Consider the following 13,010-nt stretch of genomic DNA (forward strand, 5'->3'; position numbering starts at 1 on the left):
CTCTTCCTCCCTCAGTGCAGCCAGCCTGGCCTCCTCTTCCTCTGCTAGAAACTGCTGAAGCTTCTTAAACTGCTCCTTAATCTGCCTCTCTGTGTGTCGGGCCTGGACCTTAATGTGTTCTGCTGTTTGATTAAACTTCACTTGAACTTCTTCACAAACCTTTAACTTCTTCTTTAAGGGTTCCAGAGTTTCCTGAAGTTCCTTCTTGTGTTGTTGTGCAGCTTCATCGATGGGTCTGAATCTGTGCTTGGTGTGTTTTTCTGAGTCTCTGCAGACAACACACGCTAGCTGCTGATGGTCCAGACAGAAGAGTTTGAATTCCTCAGAGTGCAGACTGCAGAGAGCCTCTGAAGCTCTCTGATCTCTCTCCTGTAAGAACGACTCACACAGGTTCTTTAAAGCTCGGTTTAAAGGTAGTTATTCCCTTGAAGATCTTCTGTTGCAAAGGGGACACTGTTGTGTTGGTCTCTCTCTCCACCATCTCTTCAGACAGTCTTTACAGAAGCTGTGGCTACATGACAGAAGAACAGGATCTGTGAAGACCTCCTGACAGACCGGACAGCAGAGATCCTCCTCTGATCTGGAAGCCATTGAGTCTGTGAGTGAAGCTGAAAACAGCAGACAGGCAGTACAGTCAGTCCTGGCTCCCCTCCCTCCTCTACTACCTTTACTGAAACTTCCTTTGAGTCATGTTTTTGCTCAAACTCACATTCAGTGTGTGGAGCGTCAGCAGCTTGAAGCAGCAGTGTTGGAGTTTTCCACTTTTCTCTCCTGTAGCTGGACTCACTCAGAGGAAGCTGCTAGTTTGGTCAGAATTCAGTCTTATCGTCTGTGTGTTTCTCTTAGGAAGAAGTACAGCTTATTTCCTGGTTACTCTGAGGTGAGTCATGTGAGGTGCGGTCCAGTAACATGGGTGTGTTTCACATCTGGCAGCAGCTGTAAAACAAGTCACAACAAGAGAAAAATTCAAGATGAATTGTTTTAATTCTCCCAATTCTTTCAATCTTTGGGCTGAAGGAAGGACAATACTCGGTGTATAAATGCTCAATCAACAATCATTTTATTCCATACAATTCTCATTATTCCATAAAACACTTTTGCGCATTAACCATCTGGAGGGGAGATGAGCGCGGGAGGGTGTCCGCCTGATCTCAAAGTGTCTGAGCGTTCCTCACATTCTTATACTCTCAGCCCCCATCCAAAGTCATAAAACCTAAACATTCACATTCTTTCTCTCTCTCAGTGAGCCTAAATTCTGACCTTGGCTTCCTGTGCAGTATGTTCTGTTCTTTTCTAATCAGACAAATGAGGCGATGACTCTCTGAAAACAGTATTTCTTATAAGTCAGCAGTATAATGCATCATAAAACAATATCATACATTCACAATAAATCAGCAGTCTAATGTAATACAAATCAGTTTAATAAATCTAATAGTTATCACCTCTTCAGGAGAATAATGCAAACTAAAACTACATAATAATTTCACAATCTTTAATTAGGGCTATAACATGGCATAGGATAATATAATAATCTCACAATTGTAAAAACTATACTGTAATTTAATTTACACCTTTTTGGAGCTCCATGTTAAACACATTATTTCTTCTGGATATTTAGCCCATTCTGTCAAAGTGTTATGTCTTTTTCTTAAGAAGAGGACTGTACATCACTTTAGGAGCACTTTTGCTCTTTATTAAAAGCACTTAAATGAGCCCTTTATTTAGCATCACTCTTTAAGCATAGATTTGCACATCAGAACATTTTCTCACCAGAAGTTTAATGTTTTTATTGAATATTTTGATAATTAGCTCTGCATCAAGAAGTGTGGTGGTTCTCTCTGAGGAGGAAATAATTGTTACTAGCAAATATTGTCTACTATTAAGGAAAACATTTGCATACACAGGCAAATGTGTGTGCAAAAGTCTAGAGGTAAAGGTTGGTGCAAAAAGTTTCTGCTGAGATGTGATTACTCACTTGTCTTTGTCTTTCTCCTCTCCATTGTGTCAGGTGTCTGGACACAATTTAAAGGTTCCATGAGAGGCCATGGGTTAAGGGAGTGTGGCAATCACTGAGCATGGTGTTTCTTGTGCTTTTATAATAGACGTTACGGTGTAAGGGTAAAATGTAAAATATTTAATCATATGAAAAGGCTAAAATCTATCTATATATTTATTTATTAAAATGGTGTATAATGGTGTAAAGTGTGGAAGTACTGATCTTACTTTGAGTTTGATTCCATAAAAAGTGACAAAAACATTAGCGTCTGTTGTGCATGGGAAGAAAACTTCTTTTTACAGCGAAAAAAACCCCTAAACTTCCAAGCAAGCACCGAGTGCGCTATGACGTAATGGGAAATTCGCAGAGAAACTCGCGGATTCTTCAACTGACCGCTGCGACACACCTGCACCAGGGCAAACCTCCGCCTACCCCACTCCTGCTTTACAGGTGAAAATAGAGCAACAGGACCGCTGAGTCTTTGATTTTATTTATTTTCTGCTGTGTTTTACTTGCATCTATTTGAAAAAGTGAGTGTAAACACAAAAAAATATTTTATTTTATGTGCTGGAATGTGCAGAAAATAGGTTTAAATGTTAAACAAATTTCTTCCAGTCAGAGAATGTTGCATATAATTAAATTTTTGCTTGATGCATAAAGTTAAAAGATTAAAACTAATAAAACAAGTTTTAAAATGAGACTTTTCCATTTGATTACATTTTGTATGATAGATTATGCAGAAAAAGTAGAATTGGGCAGAAAGATCTATCACTTTATCACCTATTCAGGTTGTAAATCATGTTTTTAAAAAGTAACTAAGTAACTAAGTAATTAATTACTTTTGAAAATAAGTAATCAGTAATTAGTTACTGATTACTTTTTTCAAGTAACTTGACCAACACTGGTTATATGTTTATAAATTTAGTAGTGCCAACATATTAAATGAACAATATTTGTGTCATATATATATATATATATTTATATATATATATATATATATATATATATATATATATATATATATATATATATATATATCATTAAGATAAAAATATTATTCTTTTATTATGTTGGCACTACTAAATTTGGCTCAATGCTTACATACATGTGTAAAAAGGAAAATGTACGAGCTGTGATAACTGTTTCTGATAGAATGAAGAGTAGACTGATATATTAAATATTCCTTTATTGGGTGAGAAAATCAGACCATGTCATAACTGCTTTAAGTCATACAGAATAGATATCAGAGCCTTAAACAGGCTGACTTCTGCTAAATGGGTCAAACTGGGCAGAAAGTATACAAACACATAACATCCTTATAGAATATGATGTAACACTATAGATCAACTTACCTCAGAATATATAAAGCGTATAAACAATTACAGCAATATGATGCAACAAACACAGCAGTACTACTAATCCAAAATACTCAAAGCTTCATAGAACTGAAACAAACATTTATTTTTAGCTCCATTCTGCTGCTGATACATACTTTAGGTTTCTGAATATTAAACTTGTTGCTGCCTTTCATAGTGTGTAACTTGAAGGCCCTGAGTACTTTCTCCCACACTGAAAACACTGGAATGATAAAATTATTTGAACATTACCTAATAAGACTGATTCAGGACAGACAATCAGTTATTTTAAACTTTTCTAGCAGTCCTTCACAAACAGGGAACAGTCTGTCTATTCTCTCCATCTGTCAGCTGCTGCTGGCTCTTCCTCCTCCTCTTCCTCACACACTGCTGAGTTTGTCCTGGTGGATCATCAGGGGTGCAAAGCCTCACAGATGATGTGCAGCAGTGGGTCCCTCAGTCTGTCCTCACTCTGGACACTTGCAGTTGTCACACATGGAAATCAAATGTGTGATAAGCTGCAGGATTCAAACACAAGTGTAACTTATAAATACATGTTCATACTTTTATTCCACAATCAGAGAGAAAGAGAAAGAAAGAGAGTGCAGGACAGACAGACAGGTGACAGTCTCAGGTGTACACACTGCTACAAAACAGCACAAGAGAAGGAGGATTTAGTGTTTGTGTTATTACGTTGTTTTTTATTTGTCTACTGTCATTTTTGATTTCCTCTGCCTTTAAGATTACAAGTATCCAGGGTCAGGAGAGGGAGTCAGTGGGAAGCCCACTGCTGCTACTTGGCCTTGTTTGCCCTCATGGATAAGGTGATAGGACAGAGGCCTTCCATTAGGCCTCCTGTCCTAATTTCCTCTCTCTCTGAGGACACTCCAGGCCCGAGCGCAGCAGTGGGTGACCAAAACGAAAGTGATGAGGAGGGGAGCAGCCACCCACAACAGGGAGATAGAGGAAAAGAGACAGGGATGATGAGCTGCTAGACCTCATCAGAGAGGACATGAGTAGGGATGGGTACCGGTATCCGGTGCCATTACGGCACCGGTTCTGACATAGACGGTAGTAACCAGACCGAAAAGCAGCGCACATTTCGGTGCTTTATTTCGGTGCTTTTTTTTCCTGAGATGTCATACACTTTGGATTCTAGCCAATCATTTTATCTTTCCAAGCGTAGTAGGCGGGCCCAGGTACGTGCGTTCTTTTAGAGCAGAGCTACAGATTAAAAATGCCCAAGGTGAAGCAGTCAAAAATATGGCTGTACTTCCCAGCAAAAGATGCAAACTCAGCAGCCTGCAACAAGTGCTTTAAGATGATACTGTGATACTGTGCAAAGGAGGTAACACCTCGAATCTGATGAAACACCTGGCAACGCATAGCGTTTTTTAAAAGCCAAGAAATGCACCGTATTTGACACCGAGCACATCTACTGCGGGTGGTGCCTGTTATCGGACTCGGAGTTAGCAACATCCCCCAAAAACCCGAAGAGTAGAGTCCTGGCCCCTAGCCCTGCCAGTGTAGCAGAAATGATGACGGATGATGATGGTAGCAGCAGCCGTTCTTCTCTGCGTGAGTAGCTTAATGTTATTCGTGTGTAATTTACGTTGAGTAAGCTAACCACATTATTAAATTAATGCAAGTAAAGTGAACTAGCAAACACCGCCGTAGTTACATGCGGCTGTCTTCTTGTTTGATGGCAGATACTCCCTTCACCCTGGCCAAAAAGGCTAAAATGACCAAAGAAAAAGTGGAAAACAGTTAAACATGAGAGGTTTTTGGACAAAGTTTGTGTTTTTTCCATTGTTTAAGCACTGCTCCCAGCCAAGAGTGATACCATATATGTCCTATAGATGCAGAAAAGTCTAACATTGTTATCTTTTTACAGAAAAACAGCTAAACATGAGAGGTTTTTGGACAAAGTTTGTGTTCTCCATTCTTTAAGCACTGGTTGGAGCACTGTTTAAGCACCAGCACCATTTCAAAAGTACCGGTTTGGCACCGGTATCAGATAAAACCTAAACGATACCCATCCCTAGACATGAGGCAGCAAAGAGAGGCTGAGGAGAGGAGAGCGCAGGAGAGCAGGGAGAGGATGGACAGACTGTTTTGAATTCTTGGAAGATCAGTTCCGAAATGAGAAATATATTTATTTGAATATATTTGTTACATCGCTATATGCGTTATGTTTTTGGTTATCAAAAAATTGATTACAACAAACAGTAATTGTCACTGAACTCATTTTATTTACAGGTATTTGAAATATGTATGAACATAACACTAACTTTGAGCAATTTTAAATGGATTTTTATTTGATGACAATAAAGTAAATAACAATAACAATTAAACAAGAATATTTCAAATACACCAACAATATTTAAAGATGAAAAAAACAATATTTACAGTTGTTCACACGGGGTTAACCTGTGTGACCTGTTCCTGGACCGTTTCTTTAACAACTGTAATAGATTACAGGAAGTCTCTGGCAGTGTTGCTGAATCTGCCGGAGCTAGATCAGACGTGGATGGGGTGCTGCAACTGAGACCTGCAGTTTGTCCTTTCTGGTTGTTGAGTGGAGAATCACACAGGGTGGTCTGCAAAGAGAGCTTTAGGATGCTTCCTCCCACTGTCCACTGCATCGTCCATCCACAGGGTTTGCAGGGCTGGCTCACTCGACGGCTGCCACACCACTAAGATCTTTTCAGAAATATGCAAGCAGGCGATGGTGGATGCTATATTACTACTAGTATAATACTTGTAAGTCTGTAGCAGACAAGAGTTTGATAAAGTGGTATGTAAAAAAAGTAACCAAAAGATTAGATTCTATAAGTTTCAAAGAGATTTAGTTTATATATTTTATATAATACAGTAAATATGTACGAATGACTGGCAATAATTCAGTCACTGAAATTACATATCCATGAAACTAGCTAAGTAATTCCTAAATGTGTGTAGATTAAAGAAATTATTTTACCTGGATATGATTGTCTCTGATAAGTCTAAAGTACAAAACATACCGGTGACAAGGATACATATTTTCTAGCTCCTCAGGAATTAAAAACGTACAAAAAACGGAGCGACATTTCTGGGTCCATTTTAAAGTTTTCACGCTGCGGCGCTAGCAACTGGAAAAACACAGAAGTAAGGACGGACTTGAACGAAGGCTAAAAGGCTGTCCACTTTAGTTCCTGCTTTGAACTGTTTGTTTTAATGACACTTTGAAATTGACTGATTTTTTCTTCATTCAATTATTGGCAAGAGGAATATTTGGAAGAGGCAGAATGTTTTTGTTTTTGTTTGTTTTTGGCAAATATTTATGTCCTTGTTCACAAATGGAAAAAAAGACCTTGATCTTTGTGTGTGTTTGTCTGATTGTTGAGTATGAGACTGTCAGCAGGGTGAACAGAAGTGAAAATAAGATTGATTTTCTCCTCTGATCTTGAATTAAAGCACACAGGAAATATTTGTGAATGCAGGTTCATGTTAGATCATCATGTGAAGTTTACAGGATTCAGACTGGAAGTGTGATTTCTCTTCAAGGCTCTAAAACAACGCTTTGCTCCTTTAAATCCCTTCCCCTCCTTTATTTGTCCTGACAGCAAGCGCTTTGAATCCACACACACACTTTCAGCTCTTCTTCTGCTGTAAAAGAAGGAACAACAAGCTGATTAAACGAGCTCCATCAAACTTCCTGCTGATGTTTCCATGTGAAGCAGTCGGAGACGTTCCTCCGGCAAAATAATACAAAATAAAGCTCAGATGACTTTCTCTACATGCCTCTAGACTAGTTTATCTCATGACTTTGAATCCCACTGAAGATACTGACAGTGAAGCACGTACATAATACTCCAGCCTTTCAGAGCTGGACAGAATTCAAAGATCAGAAACATTTCATATATGGAGTTAAACATGAATCATTGTTTCAACAATATATTTATTGTTGTCATAAACAGACAAGAAGACAACAACAAACTGCTCCTCCCATTCAACACATGTCAGTCCATATCCCAGCAAACTAAATCATCTCCATTTACACACATCAAATAGAAACATGAATCACTTGTAATGATTAGAAACTTGATAGAATTTCAAATCTAGTTTGGGGAGTCATTCAGTGAGAAACAGTGAAATGATTTTCCATGTGAAAAGGTGGACAGCAGAAACAGAAAGAAACAGTGAGAACTAAAAGAGAAACAAAGAGCTTTGGAACAACGAGGCAGCAGGAGGACAGCTGCAGTTTAACAGCTTCAATTCACTGACAGGAAACAACATTAGAAACATCATCATCCTCAACTCATCTGCTCCACTGACACTCACACCTTCAACGGACACACCTTCACTTCAGCATCATCAGTGTTAATATATGGAAACATCCTGTGAGTGAAAGTGTGTGTGAAGGTGTGTATGTGTGTGTTAGTATCAGGATCAGAGAACGACAGCTTTCCTCTGTTCCAGTCCAGATTCACTCTGATCCTCTGGAGCTTCTTCTCTACTGAGAGATCAGTTTTAGTTGATGGTGAGCGTGTGTAGTACATATCTAAACTGCACCCTATTATCCATAAACCAGACATTATCTCTCCTTTGCGCTGCACAGACTCTTCTAACACACCCAGTCTCCACCATATACTGTGTCCAACCTCGACATCCCAGCTGTGAGTCTCTGAGTTAAAGCCCTCAGTGCCCAAGACAGACCAGCAAAAATCAAATCTCTCTGGATTATCAGGAAGCTGCTGCTTCTCTCCTCCGACTCTCACACTGGTCAGATCTTCAGACAGGATGAGTTTTGGATGAGCAGTATTTGGGTCCAGAATGAGAGGAGTGTAGGAGACCATGTCCTTCATGTTGTTCCAGACGTTGAAGGTCAGGTTGCCCAGGTGTTTGGCCTGGTCTATCAGGGCTCCTGAGGGCAGCTGTGGATCATCCAGCAGGGGGCAGCGCTGGACTCTTTCCACTGCAGCCTTGTAGTTGTGCAGGAATGAGACGTCTTCAGCTCTCAGCTCCTCCTCTGTGGCTCTGACTGTGTCTGAAAGAGGTGCTATCTCTCTGCTCAGAGCCTCCATCTTCTCCTTCATCATCCCACTCTTCTGCTCCTCTTCCTCCCTCAGTGCAGCCAGCCTGGCCTCCTCTTCCTCTGCTAGAAACTGGTGAAGCTTCTTAAACTGCTCCTTAATCTGCCTCTCTGTGTGTCGGGCCTGGACCTTAATGTGTTCTGCTGTTTGATCAAACTTCACTTGAACTTCTTCGCAAACCTTTAACTTCTTCTTTAAGGGCTCCAGAGTTTCCTGAAGTTCCTTCTTGTGTTGTTGTGCAGCTTCATCGATGGGTCTGAATCTGTGATCGGTGTGTTTTTCTGAGTCTCTGCAGACGACACACACTGGCTGCTGATGGTCCAGACAGAAGAGTTTGAGTTTCTCAGAGTGCAGACTGCAGAGAGCCTCTGAAGCTCTCTGATCTCTCTCCTGTAAGAACGACTCACACAGGTTCTTTAAAGCTCGGTTTAAAGGTGGATCATCCTTTGAAGATCTTCTCTTACAAACTGGACACTGGTGTGTTGTTCTCTCTCTCCACCATCTCTTCAGACAGTCTTTACAGAAGCTGTGGCTACATGACAGAATAACAGGATCTCTGAAGACCTCCTGACAGACCGGACAGCAGAGATCCTCTGATTTGGAAGCCATTGAGTCTGTGAGTGAAGCTGAAAACAGCAGAAAGAAAATACAGTCAGTCCTGGCTCCCCTCCCTCCTCTTGGTCCTTCACTGAAACTTCCTTTGAGTCGTGTTTTTGCTCAAACTCACATTCAGTGTGTGGAGCGTCAGCAGCTTGAAGCAGCAGTGTTGGAGTTTTCCACTTTTCTCTCCTGTAGCTGGACTCACTCAGAGGAAGCTGCTAGTTTGGTCTGAACTCAGTCTGATCGTCTGCGTGTCTCGCTTTACTGAGGAAAAGGAACAGCCTGTTTCCTGGTTTGTCGCATTTGACTGACGTGGGCGGTGGAGCTTCATTCAACTTCCTTTTCCAAAGGCTGTTGCTTCACCCATAAACGAGGGTGCGTTTCATTCCAGAGTTCAGATATTTACCTGGTAGCTGTGAAAATGGTTTTGCTTGATTTCACTTGCACAGGCCATGACATGAAAAAGTTTTTGAATCTTAGAAAATAAAATGTCATTCACTCGTGAAGCTTTTTATGAGCTTTTATTCTGAACGTGCTACTTGAGGTTGAAGTAAAAAAGTTTTATCAGTTCATTTGACTGCATTACGTTGGAGTGCAATGCAGGAACAGAAAAAGGTGATTTCACATGTTTAGTGGTAAGAATAAGAGTCATCAGCTCATTAATTATAAATCCTACGAACTTCTTTCTCAAGTCAGGAATACTCTTTAAAAATGAGGTTTTTACAGCACTCCAGCACATTAAATGTTCACTGAAAAATGAAAAACTGCTTTAAAACACTTTTTATTTGTTAAAAATCCAAAACTTTTTCACCTTAAGAAAATGTTTCAAGACATTTAGACTTCAGTTTAATGGTCTAAGTCTTTATCGTCTTACTCAACTAAAGAATAAGAACTGAGGAAAGAACTGAGGAAACCTATCAGGTTGAATAGGAATCATCTTTTGGGGTCATATTTTGAGGTCAGAAACAGCCTTTTATACATCGGTTTTAGAATTCCATTAATTACATTTAGCCACTCATTTCAGCATGCTTTTATTGTGAAAGTTCAGCCTGTTAATCAGCTAGCCAGGCCCTTCCCAGCTCCTGTTTTCCTTGAAGCTGTCTTGCTAGTGTTAAATATCAACACTTCACCAAGTTCTTTTGATTCCTCATAGGCATCCGATGGAAGACAAAACACTGCTCATTATACCATGTCACACTTTATTCTCTTACACAATACTTCTAGAAGGGAGATGCGTCCTGCAAGACACGTTGCCGCTAATCTCAAAATAACAATTTTTATTAGAAGCTGTCCCACTCTAGTCTAAACAACAGTGTTTTCACAAGCATTCAGTAGTCACGTTGCACAGCATACTCAGAGGTCATTATCTTTTCGGTGCAAAACATCGTTTTCTCAGCCCTGGCGAGGCTGTGTTCTTGCCCCACCCCTTTCTAGTAAATTTCCACTAGCAGATAGTTCTCTGTTATCTATATTTTGCAGCCAAGCATGGGCGAGTCTCTCCTGTAAACTTACTAAGGACATGTATTCTAATGTCTTTATTATTTAGGGCCGTGTCCACCTAATACTACACTATATAATTGTATAACACTTATTAAATATAAAGTATAAAATTAAGGCACTTCATATAATTTCATCTCGACATTAGTATTACCACTGCTTTGATGGTCCTCTACATCAGTCAGCTGCTTCCCAAGAAAGGATCTCATCCTGCACCTGAATGCACTCTAACTCCACCCTTTAGCACTGCAGCTACAACTCATTCTGCCCTGGAGATCCTGAATGCATCATTATTAAGATGCCACGTGAAGTTTTTTCATTTCTGCTTTACTGTAAGTGCAACGCAAGTGTGCTGCACAGGGTGGAGTCTAGAAGGCTCATCATCACTATTATCATCATCATCATCATCATCATTATCATCATCATCATCACAGAGATCATTCCTAATGATGAGATCCAAATATCTCCTTTACTCTCCAAATTTGGAAGTTGATTTCCTGAACAGAACAAGACAAAAACCTGCTTGGATCCTCCTGGTTGGAGCGATCATTGTCACATTTTCTAGAGTTCAGTTCAGTTTCACACTGAAAATCACAACTCGAGCAACTGCTGCTAAAATTTAAGCAGACACAACTGACAATGCAGGCTGGACAAGTCCCCTCACCCACATCGGCTCCAGAACCCTCCAATATTTACTGGGTAAGACTGAAAGGAGATAAGGACTTAATGTAATGTAATGTAATGTAATCAACTTCCTTTGTAGGGCAATATAGCTTTGACTATTGACTTTGACTATTGTTTTCAACTTTTGACTATTGACACACTGCATTAAACAGATATGATTCTGTCATAGAAATCAGTGCATTTCCTGTATCCTTTGAGGCAACAGACCTGAGTCACTCTTTTAGAGTATAATGTCCCACTCTCTGGTGTTAAGTTTCAAATTTGTGTAAGACTTCCAGAGTACTCTGATGACATTGAGAAGGACATTTCCAGTGTACATCGAGAACAATTATTTTCTTTTCTTGAGATTACTTATTTACATCACAGTTCAGAAAACATATATACAGGTCTCTTTCAAAACTGCATATCTGTGTTTTTTTAATACATGTTGAAAGGGCAAAAATATTCCTGAGATGCTGTTAATATTTTTAAAATTGAAGGCTATTATACAGTGGTATTACTTTAAACTGAGCAAAACAGTGGTTTGATAAAAGTTAAGGTCTCCACTTGTTTCAGAAAAAGCATCCTGTCATTTATTTGCCAAGGTATCTAAATACACATGGGGTCTCAGTGGTAAAAATTGTGTCACTGAAACCTTTTAAAAGGGCTGATTCAGTGCTGGTTTTCAGGATAAAAAAACCAGACTGGAAAACCTCTAAAACATTTTCCTTTCCAGAAAGGTCAGTAAATCAGCTGTGAACTATCTTTTCAAGAAGTTTTGAAGGAAAAGGTACTTTGGACAAAGGCCTTTAATTTGCAAGAAATGTGGGATCAAGCAGGTTTTTAATCAGAGGTTTGATTACAGCATGTTTAAAATCTTTATGGACTACACCTGACAAAAACGTGTGGTTTACCACCTCAAAAACCAATGGTCGTTGAAGGACAGCATAATTTGAAGTTCCTGCAGGCTTAAAACAACCAACAATCTCCTTTAAAGAGGACAGAGTTACTGGCTTAAACCTATCAAAGACAACAGAGCAAGGAAAAGAGACACAGAGGTCATGAGCAGAATTAGAGAATTGAGCCCTGGTGGAGGAAACCTCAATAAAAAAAAGTGTCAAAAATGTTCACAGGCTGGAATGGAGGGCTCGATGCAGTCAGTATGTCGTGCACTAAGAACAGAGTTTATAGTCTTAAATAAAATGCGGGTTGTGACAGTTTGACAGAATAATGTCAGTGAAGTGTTTTCTTTTGGCATCTTTTACAGCTGTTTGATATTGACGCCAACAGTCCTTTTGCATCTGGAATGACACTTGTAAGTTGTCCTTCTTTCACTTGCGCTCAACTCAATGGCATTCACGTCTGACAGCTCAAGTCATGTCAATCAGCCAGGGCTCAGATTTCGTTTTATGCTACCTAATATCCAAAGAAGTCCAGCAGGTGGAACAAAACCATGAGCTCATTTCCTCAGTCTGGCTGCATAAAAACTCCAGGATTTTACAGTTCTGGTTAAAAACAGTTTCAAACTGCTCAGCCCCACATAGCAAAATTGGTATGGCCCGATCTGGCCCACACAATGTGCTTACACATGGCCTCATACCACAAAGAATGACAAACCATTGGTGGCCCAGATCTGGTTTGCCAGAGGTGGCCCACACATGGGCCAGCACAAGACCAGTTGCAGACACACTGCTGGCCCTGTGCTGGGCCAGATCAGTTTCAGCTCTGGCCCCAGATGTCAGCCTTATGTGTACCTTAATTAAGCCATGTAATAACAACATGTGCTGGAACATAATAGTGCAAAAGTAACATGACAAAACTCTG

The 13,010-nt window shown here is 39.9% G+C and overlaps 1 protein-coding gene across 1 annotated transcript; it reads right to left on the reverse strand.

Annotated features, from left to right (window-relative positions):
* Positions 1–7,251: 7,251 nt before the first annotated feature.
* Positions 7,252–9,615, reverse strand: LOC134618454 (nuclear factor 7, brain-like). The gene is made up of 2 exons (XM_063463856.1): positions 9,154–9,615; positions 7,252–9,052 (listed from the first exon to the last, which is right to left on the reverse strand). The coding sequence occupies exon 2, from the start codon at positions 9,033–9,035 to the stop codon at positions 7,671–7,673; it is 1,365 nt and encodes a 454-aa protein (XP_063319926.1). The 5' UTR covers positions 9,036–9,052; positions 9,154–9,615; the 3' UTR covers positions 7,252–7,670.
* Between the last annotated feature and the right edge of the window lie 3,395 nt (positions 9,616–13,010).

Source organism: Pelmatolapia mariae, linkage group LG3_W, assembly GCF_036321145.2.
Source record: "Pelmatolapia mariae isolate MD_Pm_ZW linkage group LG3_W, Pm_UMD_F_2, whole genome shotgun sequence".
In the NCBI taxonomy this organism is placed as follows: Eukaryota; Metazoa; Chordata; class Actinopteri; order Cichliformes; family Cichlidae; genus Pelmatolapia; species Pelmatolapia mariae.

Coding starts and splice junctions, on each gene's coding strand:
- LOC134618454 (XM_063463856.1), bottom strand. CDS start 9,035: ATGGCTTCCAAATCAGAGGATCTCTGCTGTCCGGTCTGTCAGGAGGTC.